At 42.0% G+C, this 14,702-nt stretch overlaps 1 protein-coding gene across 2 annotated transcripts in view; it reads right to left on the bottom strand.

The window, feature by feature from the left end:
• Positions 1-14,702, bottom strand: part of GATB (glutamyl-tRNA amidotransferase subunit B) — a 75,665-nt gene that overhangs the window by 28,963 nt on the left and 32,000 nt on the right. For both annotated transcript variants that reach the window (XR_009221550.1, XM_058550192.1), the window contains exons 5-9: positions 14,541-14,663; positions 5,784-5,897; positions 3,381-3,465; positions 2,376-2,420; positions 171-360 (exon numbers count right to left, since the gene is read on the bottom strand). Coding sequence is in view for 1 of the 2 variants with exons in the window: in XM_058550192.1 (XP_058406175.1) it covers positions 171-360; positions 2,376-2,420; positions 3,381-3,465; positions 5,784-5,897; positions 14,541-14,663 (557 nt within the window). In the remaining variant the exon portion in view is untranslated. The remainder of the gene's footprint in view (positions 1-170; positions 361-2,375; positions 2,421-3,380; positions 3,466-5,783; positions 5,898-14,540; positions 14,664-14,702) is intronic.

A 14,702-nucleotide genomic window follows, 5' to 3' on the forward strand; every position in this document is an offset into this window, starting at 1 on the left:
GAGCAAAGATTATCAGGCCTTGTTCTCCTCAGAAGCACCTATCGTACAACGGAAAGCAATCTGCCCTCTCCACTCAGGGCCCACTGAACAGCATTACCCAATGCTGAGCTGAGCTGAGCATTGTTTATATTAGCTGAGCTGGTTTATATTAGCTTCTGATCAATACCTACCAGTAAGGCAAAGCTGTGTTCCGGCAGCATTCCATACCGTTGAACAAGCTTCTCCCGGGTCACACTGGGGAGCTCAGGCAGCTGCTCCCGAATCTGGTCAATATTGATCACTTGCTGCAGGTCTGCAGCGGTGGGCAGAGATTCAGCATCATAGAGCAGCAAGGGAGGCAGGTTGGGTTCGGGCATAAACCTAGGCAGAGAGAGGAGACCGAGGCCTGACTCTGAAGTATTTGGTTTAATAAGAAAAAAAAAAAATCTATCAGTAATATGAACGTTTCTGTGTTTAGATGCCATGTTACTTGCAAATATTTTCTAATGTCCTATATTATCAACTCTTCCTGGTTCCCAGGAACTAGTCTCTGCACAAGTGTAAATTACAGGTCAAAACTGCCATGTCTGCTGCTCTCCATGCTTATGAGCTAGAGAGTGAAAAATGCACAACGCAAGGTTGATGCCATACTGTGACTTATAATCACGGATAAAGTATATATTCGTAGACAGGCTGGAAAAAAGAGGACCAAATGAGAACCATTTACTTATTAGGGAGAAAGATGACTTTCCCCCATTTTTTTACTTTCACTATTTTTAGTAGTATTTGTGTAATAAATGAAAAGTCAAAGAAAAAAAAACTTTCTTCCCTGGGAAGTGGAAAAAAATGAATGGATTTTGACTAAATAAGATGTAGAAGCTAGTGGGGAGGGAGGGAAGGATGAACAAGTGGAGCACAAGGGACTTTTAGGGCAGTGAAACTATTCGGTATGACACTATAATGGTGGATGTATATCATCATACATTTATCAAAACCCACAGAATGTACAACATCAAGAGTGAGCCCTAAAGTAAACTATGGACTTTAGTTAATAATAAGGTATCAATATCGGTTCATCAACTGTAACAAATGGACCACACTAATGCAAGATGTTATTAGGGGAAACTGTGGGGGTGGGTGGCTGGGAGGGAGAAGGAGTTTATAGGAACTCTCTGTAATCTCCACTCAATTTTGTTGTAAACTTAAAACTGTTCCAAAAAATGAAGTCAATTAATTTGAAAAAATGTGGAAGCTACACCATTGCATATTAATCTTAGGAAACAAAGATGTCCTTCTCTCTGTTCTATTCCAGCACTAACATTTTGTCTCTGCCCACACTTGTCAAAGGGCTAATGGAGAAGCAGGATAATGACGAACAAATGGTGGCTCCAAGGTAATAGATTAGAAATGCAAGCAACCCATCACCTTGATGGCAAATCTGTGCTATGAATCAGTCTGACTTGTGAAGGCAAGAGGAAACCAAAGGGAGGCTGCCTGAATCCCACCATCTATTAACCTAAGGGATTGAGCTGAAGCCACTGACTAAGCTAAAAGCCAAACTCGATGCTTATCAAGAAAGCACCCAAAACAGAGTAGGGGCAAAACTGAAGAACAAAGAAGTTCTTGGGAAGTACAGATTGAATCTAGAATTTCACAGTAATTAAAATAATCTTGACTTTGACAGACACATGAGAGGACTCCTTGACGTGAAGTTCACTCTAGGGTTTCTGAGCTTCTTCTTTCCCACATCATGATGCTACATTTGTTCCTCCTGGACAGCAATGGCTACACTTAGAACTTCCTATGCTTTACAAAGGAAAGGTGGGCTAACCTCAACAACTTCATTGCTTAAAACTTCCATCTCTGCAATCTGCTAACTTCAACGGGAAAAAAAATCAGAGGTTCAGTTTATCTTAAGTCTATCCTTATTATTTGCTTTATTTCTGGGTCTCATATTAAATACAATTTGCTTAATGTATCAAATAGCATCACTTGAGGTTTGAAGGGAAATGCCATTAACATATACATGTCTTTTTTCATGGAACGTCAGTGTATTACTGAATTTGTTACTGAATATAAGAATAAGAACAGCCTAGGCCCCATCCTCAATTGCCATCCTCTTAGCTGAATTATAACAACTCTGACACAGAAGTGAGTGAATAAGTGTCTTCCAACAGTTGAATCCCATCAAATAAGACATGCCAAGGCTACCAAATCAAGAAAATTTGGTTTCTCTCAATACACACATAAAATAGGAAGTCTAGATTTTGCACCATGCAACAACGAAAAGTGGTTCCTAAAAACTATCCAGAATCATTATGTTGATCTGTAAGTGGATTTGAAATATGCCCCTCACCCCAAATACAGAATGGCATTTTGACAAGAGTAGTAACCACCTGTAGTCTTGTTTTCCTTCTTTGTCTCTCATTGGTACGGTGCACCTATGACAGTTAAATAAGAAAACATTAAATACTGCATGCAACATTGGCTAGCATAGCTACAGAGAGGGGGTTTCCACACCAATAAGGGACACAGGCAAATTCAAGCTCTTCAGCCTTCCTCGGGAGACACTTACATAAATACATTAAAAAATAGTATTAAATGGGGTTGGCCCCGTGGCTTAGAGGTTAAGTTCAGCGTGCTCTGCTTTGGCAGTCCAGGTTCGGTTCCTGGGCATAGACCTACACCGTTTGTCAGTGGCCATAATGTGGCGGCAACCCACATACAAAATAGAGGAAGACTGGCACAGATGTTAGCTCAGGGCGAATCCTGCACAAGCAAAAAGAGGAAGATTGGCAAGAGATGTTAGCTCAGGGTGAATCTTCCTCAGGAAAAAAAAGAAAATAATTAAAAAAGAGAGAAATATTCAGAATGATAATTAAAAAAAAAAGAGAAAAGAAAATGCTTCAATGTTTCCAGCTTTGAACCAGCTCAAATGGTACGCTTTTGAGCTTTTTTCAGTCTTCTGCTAAAAGTATAAAATTCTCAAAATTGAAAGCCAGAAAATTTAGAGTCAAAGTTATCTAAAAAAAAATAAGGCACCTCTACAACCAGCTCTAAGGTTTTCTCCACCTCTAGATTAAACTGGCAGAGGTTAAATCTGACAGAATTTAAGGAAGTAAAAATTTTTGCTGAAAAGCAGGTAAGCTGGAAGCAAGAGAAGTCCAGGACCTAAGACTAAGTGCTTACGTACAAGTCTGGTCCAGTTTAAACCACTTACCAGCCCTCTCATCAGGGTATATTACACCCCTGTAGGGTACAGTATTTCCTGAATTTTACTAATGAGAAAACTAAAGTGCAGAGAAGCTAAGTACCTTCTTCAAGGTCACATGGCTGGTCTGTGGCAGCCCAGACCGGAGCCTACCCAGCTGTCCTCAAGATGCTTGTCAATGCGAACTCACCCCAGCTTGTAATCAAAGGAGCGAGTTTCGTTCAGAATTTCACCTCCATTCTCAAGTTCATTGATTTGTCTCTGAATTTCATAGTCTAAGAAAAACATAGTAATTTAGTATCATATTTTGATTCCTTTCATCCAGTCAAGCAATAATTAGAAATCTTTTTTAATCTTTAAGTCAAAAATAATCAAGAAAGTTGTTTATAATAATTCTTTCCTTATATGCTGTATTTTCTTCTCACTGCTGTCATACAGTAAGGTGCTGGAAAGGGCCTTTTAGAAAGCTCCACCCCCTCACTTTTTGAGAAAAGTCAGGTTCAGAGAGATTAAGTGAGCCAGTATAGATTATACAACTTGGCAGAAGAAGGGCCAGGACCAATATCTAGGCTTTGTGACTCCAGATCTAGGACTGTTGCCTGCCTATAAAGAGTTCTTATCCTGGGATCCATGGATGGGCTTCAGAGGGTTCTGGTACCTCCTGAAATTGTATACAAAGTGTGGACATCTGTGTATGTACATTTTTTGGAGAGAGGGTCCAGATTTCCATTATAGTTTCAAAAGGATTTATGACCCCAAATGATTAAGAACCACTGCTCTATGCCATGCTTTCACCTTCAAATAAGGCAGGCTGTGGTAATCAAAACGAAGCCACAATTGCTAAGCTTCTTTATGAAAATAGCTTTAGCCTCCCCCTTAATTCCTCACCCTACCATGCACCACCTTCCCTTGCCCAAATCCAAACTCTCTTATCTGAGCTGATAAGAAGCAGTAACACCAAACTATCTCAATTTCTGCTCCTCATCTTCCCCACTCCAATGGTTTCTTTGATTGACATGAAATGATGGCTAAAAGGCCCAGTGTAGGGAAAAAAATGGGGTGGAAAAATTACAGGCTTGGAGAATTAAGCTTGTAATTGTAAAGCTTTGGTTCTTCTAGTCTGAGTCAGACCACAGGTAGAATTCTATCTCAGACTATTGCTCCAAAGGGTACTTCACAGGATAACAGAAGATTAGGAAGAGCCAAAAACAGGCAGGGGTCTTCTTCATAACTCATTATCGATGAATCTACCTAAAATCTTGCTGTTTGTTTTTTTAGGTTAATCTACCCACGTCTTAGAATACTGAGTCCCAGAACACTTACTATCTACTAAGTGAAGTGGAACTTTCTTCCATTTGTTCAAGTTTCCCCTTCACAACCTTGGACTATAAGGGTTTTCCCTGACCCAAACCTTTCATGGCTTCAAAAACATGGACTGTGTCTCCTTTTAGAGACAGAGGTATGTCTTCATATAGGAAGCTTCCTCTACCCATTCACCTCCCGTAAGTTATCCCCTTGACCACGTTAATGCGTTTTTACTGAAAATTTGTAGACTCAGAATGTCTTCATTGAGGCTGGTTGATCATTTCAGGTTCATATAATAAGGTTTTATACAATACTAGAAAATCTTTTCTCTATGGTTTCTAATATTTTTCCTGACAAGACCCAGGACTCTACTAAACGTTTTGGCTGTAGCAACACATTCAGCTGTCTTGTGCTCGTGCATCCCTGAATGGGTGCTCTTTAAACTCTACCTCCTCCCTACCTTCTCTCTTCCCCTCTAGATCCTTTGGTTTTAAAAAATATTTTTATTCTCTGAAATGTCTTCCCCTCAGATTCACAGTCAGCAATTCCTATGGGATTGTCCCAGATGTTAATCTCGCTCAACTGTTCTATTTTAATTATTATTATTTATTTGTCAACTGAAATACCCACAGCATATACTCCAACAAGACCAACAATTGATTATGTAGTTGCATGTAATCTATTAGCAAAAATAGTAAAAAGTAGAAAAATTAGGTCAATATTATGGCCAATCTATAATGAACAAACGTTACTTTATAAAGTTCAGGCTGATCAGAAAGAATGTGGTCAACGGAAAAACAGCTACAGTATTTTGCAGATCCTCCAATAAAGAGGTGGAGTCTGTTTCCCCTTCCCTTGAATCTGCTTTGAATTCAATCTGCTTTGAATAGATTATGTTGGAAGAGACATTGTGTGAGTTCTAGAGCTGAGGACTCAAGAGGCCTTAAGGCTTCTGCCTTCATCATTCTGGAATGCCCCACTGCCAAATAAGAAGACTAAGGCTTGGCAAGCAAATGAAGAAAGACCATGTGGATAGAGAAGCCTAGCAGACCCCCAGCACCAAGGCCCCAACATGTGAGTGAGGTCATCTCAGATCCTTTGTTTCAGCTGAGCTGCCAGCTTCACACAGCTACACGAGTGAGCCAAGCAGCAGAAAAACCACCCAATCCACAGAATCGTGAAAACTGAAATGGTTATTATATAAGCCACTAAGGCTTGGGGTGGCTTGTTACACAGCAACAGATAACTGCTACAAAGAGGTACATTAAGAGTAACAGCTGCCATTCACCTATTGCTTTGGCCAAGAATCTGGCACTGTTGAGATTCTTCACTTCAGTTCTAATGCCCAGAGGCTCTCCAGGGTGATGTACAGATATATTGGCATCCACTCTCAACTGGCCCTCTGGAAGGAGAGAAAAAAGACAACTGTTTAGAAAATCTTTTAGGTAACATGGTTTGTTTAAGGCAAGAAAGTGTCCAGGCAAGCAATATCTAACTCTACTTGCTGTTTAGTTACAGCAACCTAACTTTAGAGAAGGTACCATCGGTCCTGAAGCACACAGCTGGTACTTCTGTCCACTTAAGAGATTACAGTTCTAAGGCATCTGAAGTGTGTGTGTCTATGTGTGCATGTGTGTATTTGTGTGCACTCGTGCACATGCAGGAGAGAGAAGAAATTTTGGATTTACCAGCTGGGGACATCTAATTTCTTTTGTGCCAAATAAGAAAAACAACACTGTTAAAATGGAGATTTACTCTGTAGTTTTATTCTGAAGTTTTTTTTCCAAGTGTCAGAGCTGGGTTGCGGGGAAGGCCTCAGAAATGATTATCTGATAACCCTACACTGCTCTCCACGGGAATGTGGAGTTCCAACAGTGATTCCAGGAGATTTATAAGAGAGTCCTTGAGAATTTACAGCTCAAGGGCAAGAGCCAGAAACCTGGGCTTTTTCCTTCTCCTTCCTCCAGGTACTGTAATAATCTCTTCCTTCCACAAACATGACTCTGAATCCTTCCTGACTGCTGTAAGGATTTGCTGCAGCACACAGACAGTGCTGTTATGAAGAGAAGCATCTGTCGGAGGGCCATCCCCATCCTGGGATGACCTTCTCTGACCCTGAGAGCCCCTTCAGAGTAGCAGCAATAACCCCTAAGGAAGCAGGTGGTTGGTGGAGAGGACTAAGAGGCTCCTGAGGAGAAGAGGGAGGCAAAATCCCAAGACAAACAGGGAGATGAAGATAATAAATAATCACATTTTACACCCTACAAAGTAAAGCTCAAATACTCTAGTCTCCAATTTTGTTTACAATATCTAAAACAGAACAGAATGAGAAGACAAAATGCTGGATTTCTATGCTCCTGGGCAAGTTTTTAAATTAAAAAGTAATCTGAGGGGGCTGGCCTGGGGTTTGCAGGTTCAGTTCCCGGTTGTGCACCTACACACTGCTCATCAAGCCGTGCCGTGGCGGCGTCCCACATACAAAATGGAGGAAGACTGGCACAAATGTTAGCTCAGCGACAACCTTCCTCAGCAAAAAGAGCAAGAGTGGCAACAGATGTTAGCTCAGGGCGAATCTTCCTCACCAAAAAAAAAAAAGTAACCTGACAAACCAGAGTGTTTTGATGAGCTGAATAAAGAAATTAATTTTCCAAGATTCCTCAGCAAAAGTATATTAAAATAATAAAATAGTATAAATAAATTTCATGTCCAGAAAAGGAGACCCTTGGAAGTAGGTTCCGTTATTCCCCTATTGCTGAGCTGTGGGGCTCGATCTCCTCTGAGCTTGAGACCACTGGCTGCTGCTTGCCCTGCTCTCCACTCATTCCTTCAAGAAAAGGGAAGAGCTCACCCACTCTCAGCTCCAGCTGCCACCCATGCTAACAGCCAGGGAAAGGTGCCTTCCAGCTCAGAAATTACTTGGAGTCTCTAGCACGGACTTCCCAACATTTTTTACAAAATCCTATAGCCTCTTTCAGACAATTTGTGCTTACCTGAATCTCAAGAAGTCCCGACCATTCCCAATATCATTGGACTCTTGGTCTAGGAACCCTGAAGTCATCATCTGCTTCTCTGTTTTCTTTGCCCTTTATATCCAAACTGACAAGATAGATAGATCCTATCAGTTCTTCCCTCTAAATATCCCCCATATCTGTCACTTGCTCTCCATTTCCACAGCAGCCACCCTCGCCTGAGGACTTGAAACTTCAGGCCCAGGCTACAGAATGTGGTTACAATGTGGCTATGACTTCATCCTGCTACAATATGGTTTTCATCATTCCTGTTGCTTGCTCAAGTGTATAGTCAGCTCCTACTGGATCATCTTGTCTCCTCTGCTTGGTATTCAAATGCCCTCATCTGGTGTTGGTGGACATGACCCGCATTTTTCCACTACTCATTCCATGAGAAAGCTCTCCTTCAGTCAGTGGAGCTTTCTGCATACAAGACCCTGTCTACTCTGCTGGCTCCCACATATTCTCTTTATCAGTGTTACTGTCCCTTTTTCAAACTCTGCTTATCCTTCAAGGTCCCACTTAATTGTTACTGCCTTCTCTCCCTAGAAACCCTCATCAGTAAGTTAGCCTCCACTGGTGGCTCTTCTGAACTATCAGAAAATACACAATCAAAACCACAGAATTTAGCACATAACTATAGCCTATTTTGAATTAATCTTATCTTTAAGACCAGAATGGAAGGCCTTTGAGGACTGGGCCCAGATTTTAAATCCCCACCCCTCATGCCTTCCCAAGGACATCACTCTTTCAGTTATCTCCTCTCTCCCACATCAATCATTAATCTCTCTTTCTCAGTACTACTTCTCATATATACATACACAATAGGATTTCTCATTAAAAAAACAAAGAACAAAAAACCTACTCCTTTGAACCCAATTCTCTCTCCATTAGTTATTCAGCTATGGTTTCTCTGCTTTTCTTTCCAGTAAAGCCTCTTGAACAAGTTTTGTTAGTTGGTTTGCTTGTTGCAGAGACATATTGTCTCCATGATCTCACCTCCCATTTACTCCTAAACCCACTTCAGCCTGGCTTCTATCCCCACCTCTCTGAAAATGCCTCGTCAAAGTCACCAAATCCAAATTCAGCAGACACAGGACACATTCTATCCTTACAGGATACCTCAGCAGCATGTCACATACCAATCACCAACGCCTTCTTGAAATATCTTCCTCTCTCAGCTGCTGTGACCTTACGCTCTCTTGGTTTCCCTCCTATCTCCCCGGACACTCTATTTCATTTGCTGGTGCTTTCTTTCCCATCCAAACTCAGGACCGTCTTCTTCACTCACACTCTCTGTAAGGGTATATGGTTTTAAATACTACCTATGTGCTGATTACTTCTAAATTTCTCTCTTCAGCCCAGACCTCTACTCTGAGCTCCACACTGACCTCCAATGTCTACTTGACACCTCCTCTTGGAGGTCTCACAGGTACTTCAATTTCTAAAACTAAATCCTGATGTGCCCCTCCACAAAGCCATTCTTATACTCATCTTCCCAATGTCAGTAAAGAGCACCAGCACCTCACTCCTCAAGCTTCCCTAAAGGCATCCTTGATTTCTTCCTGCCCCTTGCCTTCCACACCAGCCTGTTAACAACTCCTGTTATTTCTAAAAACTATCTTGATCTCTCCATCTTCACTGACATCAGCCCTGTCCACACCCTCTTCCACGGGAACTATTGCAGAAGCTTCTTAACTGGTCCCCTTGCTTCTACTCTTACCCTTCTGAAATCCACTTTCCACAGAGTGGTTTTCTAAAACACTAAACAGACTACGTCATTCCCTTGCTTAAAAGCCCCTCCATGACTTCCCCTGCACTTCGAATGAAATCCAAACTTCTTACGATTATCCATAATCTATCCTTTGCCTACCTTTTCTGACTTCTTTGATGCCACATTCCCCTGCTCGTTACGCCTTCCCTACAGTGGCTTTCTTTATCTCTGCGACCTCAGAGCACATTCTGAGCTTTTTCTCAGCTCAGAGACTTTGCTTTAGCTGTTTCTTGAATGCTCATCCCCTTGCTCTATGCTGGCTGGGGCCTGGAGTCATCCTTCAGGTCTCAAACAAAGGCTGCCTCCTCTGAGAGGCCTGCACCTTCCAATGTTATTCTTTATCATGGCACCCTATTTATCTCCTTAATGCACTTATCTCTATAATTGTTTTATTTGTTAATGTATTTTTCTCCCTCGTGAATATAAGCTCTGTGTAGCAGAACAACGTCTTTTTCACTGCTCTATTCAGAACCTAGAGCTGGGTCTGGCACACGGTAATTGTTCAATAAATTAATGCCTTGTTGAATGGGCCAAAATGCTGATATTTTCTTGAGTCTGCTTATTAGCAGACTGGTTACTGTCTCACAGTTGGTTCCTGACAAGTTCTAAAGTTCTGTCTGAATAGGACTAATCTACAGCTGGAATCATCTCAAAGGCTCATTCAGCTCAAAGGAAACTTCCAAAGTACGCTGGGCTCTGCTCAACCAAATCTTAATACTTGGGAGACAACTTTCTTTGAACTCAGGGAACCCTGAATTGGACCTCACCTGCCTTTAAAAACGAAACCATCGGGGCCGGCCCGGTGGCGCAAGCGGTTGGGTGCGCGCGCTCCGCTGCGGCGGCCCGGGGTTCGCTGGTTCGGATCCCGGGCGCGCACCGACGCACTGCTTGGTAAGCCATGCTGTGGCGGCGTACCATATAAAGTGGAGGAAGATGGGCACCGATGTTAGCCCAGGGCCGTCTTCCTCAGCAAAAAAAAAAAAAAGAGGAGGATTGGCGGATGTTAGCTCAGGGCTGATCTCCTCACAAAAAAAAAAAAAAAAAAAAAAAAAAAAAAAAAAAACGAAACCATCTTTCACCACTTAGAATTCTAATTTGGAAAGGGAATAAAAGCATGAATTTCAGTCTCTCCCGGAGAAGACCCTACCACACAAATGTCTGAGAGGAACCATTTAGTATCCTGCAGTGCTGAGACAGAGTTCACTAGCCTAGATTCAAATACAGTATCAAACATTAACAAAAGACATTCTATCCAGAGAAGACAATATACCTTTTAAACAAATTAAGTTAAACTGCCTCAAGTGCACAACAGCCTTAGCAGTCAGGTTTACTTCAATGCATCTGGCAACACCCAGGGAGGGCCTTCATTCGCACATCACGAGAATGTCATCAAGCTCAATTTCTACCCTCGAGAAGTAGAGATTTGTAACAGCAAAACTAAAAAACTATACCACTGAGCACAGAGATATGGCGCAGTTACATTTTCTTTTCTAAAACACATTCACACATCAAAAATATAACATCAGGAGAGAAAACTGTTTCTGTAAACAGCAGGGGCCTGAGAAGTTAGTGAGTAGGTCTGTTAAGCTTTCTTATTGTGATCACTGAATACTCTCCAGAACTTAAATAACAAGGTTTGACCAAAAAAACAATTATGTGACCAAATTTTATCAAATACATTTCACAAAGCTTAGTCATCCAAAATGAGTTGCGATTCTGTAAAAGGAATACTACTTATCACTGTTAATAAAAGCACCTAACATTTACTGAGCACAGGCTATTTGTCAGGACCTGTGATAAGTTTTATAGACATTATCACATTCATTCCCTGCAATACAGCTTTAATGACAAAGCCACTTAGACATCCCTTAGGCATTTCAAACTTAACATATCCAAAATGGAATTCCAGACTGCCTCTCCTCTCCCCATCTTCCCTGTCTCAGTAAGCAGTAACACCGTCCAGCTGCCCCAACTCTATCTGAAGACTTGGATGACCTCCTCTCCTCTTTGGTTTCTTCCTTTCCCTTTCCTCATTTGATAAGTATGGAAATTGAGGCTCAGAGAAATCAAACACCTTGCCCAGGTTCCTACAGCCAGACATGATAGGACAGGATTCCAACTTTGGTCTGGGACCTCAGAGCCCTCAGCATCCACGCTTTGCTACGCCACCTCTCTGAGTTGCTATCTATGGCAATTATGACAGTATCGTGGCTGGCACTAGGAAGCAGTGTGATGCAGTGCTTAAAGAAAGGGTTCCTGGAGTCAGACAGACCTAGGCTCAAATCCCAGCTTGGTCACTTCCTTGGGCAATTAACCCAACCTCTCTAGGCCTGTTTCCTCACCTGTATAACAGGCATAATAACATCTCTCTCTCAGGAATGTCGTAAAGTTTAAATGAGATGATAAATTAATTTAAAAAAATGCTGAGTGAACCAATGAGCACATACTAAATGTTTAAACTGGCAGATATTATGATCATGGAAACATTTAGTAGGTCTACTTCAGTGCACATTCAACTCAAGAGACTGCCTTGAGGATCTCAAGAGTGGCAGACAGCCGCTGAGAAGGAAATGACTTTCGGAAGCTGGGCTGAGCTGATCCATGCTCATTAGCAAAACCATCAGGAACTCACTGAATCATAGCCCAGAACAATTTAAGAGTCATTCCAAAGCATGCTGGGGGTCCACTGGTCCTCCCTAGGGTGGCCCTCAGTTTCCAGCAGCAGTCTCCAGCGCCGACACACAGTGGTGGTACAGAAGAATGAGCAAAGGGCTCAGGGCAGATAAAATGCTAACAGCACAAAAGCTGGACCCCCGCAGACTCAAGGCAGACCTTAGCTCCTCAAAGCACTTTAGAACAACCACAGCCACTCTGCTGCTGTGCTAGGGGCAAAGCTGTTGGATTTGTATTTAAAAGCAACAAAAAGTGTCACAACAAATGCGATTTAATGAACCCTCTCAGCTGTCACCAACTGATGAGTTCTTGCGTTGTGGTTTCTCTCTTGGCAAGGACCCAGATGGGACTATTTCTCAGCTAACAGGTGGCCTGTTTATCATTCCATAGGTTTGGTAGGAATCACAGTTATTTGGAGGAAGAATGGAATAATAAAAACTTTTTTTAAAGTAATAGAGAATCAACATTTAGTGCATAAATGGATAACCATTCAAACTGCCATATTTCACTTATGTTCTGTGGCTAAAAGAGCAGCATGAGCCATAAATCTAAAACAGAGAGTCCTCTTACTCTAAAACAGAGCCTCATTTCTATAACGCAAATTTGTAGGCAGCTAACCTTTATGCCACTCAAACTCATGTGGCTGTGTTTTTCCAGTCTTTAGCTTAAAGGAGATAGTAAATCAGCAAGTTCTGTCTCCAAATTCAACTTGTACCAGGGCTCTGATGTTACAATTTGTTGCTTGTAAGATGTCCTATGTGACAAATGTAGCATTACAAATTGAGAAGTCCCTTTGTAACATGCAGATATATTATGTGACATAAAAAGGTCGGTAAATAGTATTATAACCTGGTAGGGAGATGAATCATCACAATCAGTGGTATTTACTGGCACCCACCGTGACCACTTACTTGTGATGGTTAATTCTGTGTGTCAACCTGACTGGGCTACGGGGTACCCAAATATTTGGTTAAACATTATTCTGGGAGTGTCCATGAGAGTGTTTCCCTCAAATCTCAAATGAGATTAACATTTGAATCACAGACTGAATAAAGCAGATTGCCTTTCTCATTGTGGGTGGGCCTCATTCAATCCACTGAAGGCCTGAATAGAACAAAAGGCGGAGTAGGGGGTAATTCGCTCTCTCTGCCTAACTGTGTTTGAGCTGTGACATCAGTCTTCTCCTGCCTTTAGACTTGGGCTCAGACTGGAACTTACACCACTGGCTCTCCTGGTTCTCAGGCCTTTGGACGTGGACTGGAATTACTCTACCTGTTCTCCTGGAGCTTGCTCTCCTGCAAGAGCTCTCCTGCAATCGCTCTCCCATAGCTTGCTGACTGCAGATCTTGGGACTTCTCAGCCTCCGTAATCACATGAGCCATTTCCTTGTAATAAATCTCTTTATATATAAACATATAGACCTATATATAACATATACATACACATTCTATTGGTTCTGCTTCTCTGGAGAACCCTGACTAATACACCTCTGTACTGAGTAGAGATTAACAACTGTATATGCAGAATCTGTATCCTTCCTCCACTCTATCAGGGAGTGCTCTGTGGGTGGCAGAAGTTTTTTTAAAAAGCCACTGGTAACAGAAAATAAGGGAAAACCATGGGAGAGACTAGCTTTCAGGGACTTCAGGGCCAGCAAAGCAGCGCTAAGAAGGGGCCAAGGGAGCGAGCCATGAAGAAACTGAGTTTGACCAATACTTGTAATTTTTTTTTTTTTTTAGCAAGGAAGATTGGCCCTGAGCTAACATCTGTGCCAATCTTCCTCTACTTTGTATACAGGATGCTGCCACAGCACAGCTTGATGAGTGGTGTGTAGGTCCACGCCCAGGATCTGAACCCACTAACCCTGGGCCACCACAGCAGAGCGCTCGAACTTAACTACTACGCCACTGGGCCGGCCCCCTCTAATCTTTATATCCAATTTAATCCAGTGCAATCAATTATATCCAGTTTGCTTGGTCTCAAGGGTACACATTTTTTCTTTGTTTAATTTCTTACTATATTTCTACTGAACTTAAGACTTTATTTCAAAGTTAAAGTTTTGTGAAATCATAACCTTGACTTATAGTTGATATAATTTGGCTTCAGCTGTACATGAATGAAAAGTCTACAAAGATGGAAAAGAAAGAGGCCTAAAGGAAAAGCATCAACCAGCAAAAAAGTGCCACCCACACAGCACTCATAAACTAAGAGTTATTCTGGATAAACATAGCTTCTTCCTTCTGAGAAAGATGAAACTGTTCAAACACATTATTTTATTAATCCTCAACATTTTGATGCATGAAGCCAAGAGAAAGCATCTAGTCCTTTGACTCTCAATCTGACCTTCTTGGGCTTAGTGCCTCTGCACTGTCGTTGTTTGTGTGTTTACTGTGGTTGGGGGCTCAGAAAAGAACGCAAGGAAAATTCTAAGAAAAAACAAAACAAAACAAACAAGAGTGCAAAAGGCTGGAAAAAGCATGTGAACCATCTCAATGTAGCTGATGCAGAGACCAAAACTCAAGTGAGAAGAGAGCCTGGAAGCAGAAAGGGAGGAGGTCTAGAAGGAGGGACACTGCTTCTGTGGCTTCACCTGCCATATTCGCCTGGCTCGTCCCCAGGGCTTGAAGTATCAGCTGCAGCTCCCTGACTGCTGTTGCTGCCTCTTCTCCACAGGACATGTCAGGTTCCAGGACCACTTCCAGAAGGCCAACTCCTACCAAAGAGAGGCAGAGTCAGCCTGACTCGAGCTCTC

The sequence above is a fragment of the Diceros bicornis genome, chromosome 11 (assembly GCF_020826845.1).
Source record: "Diceros bicornis minor isolate mBicDic1 chromosome 11, mDicBic1.mat.cur, whole genome shotgun sequence".
Lineage (NCBI taxonomy): Eukaryota > Metazoa > Chordata > Mammalia > Perissodactyla > Rhinocerotidae > Diceros > Diceros bicornis.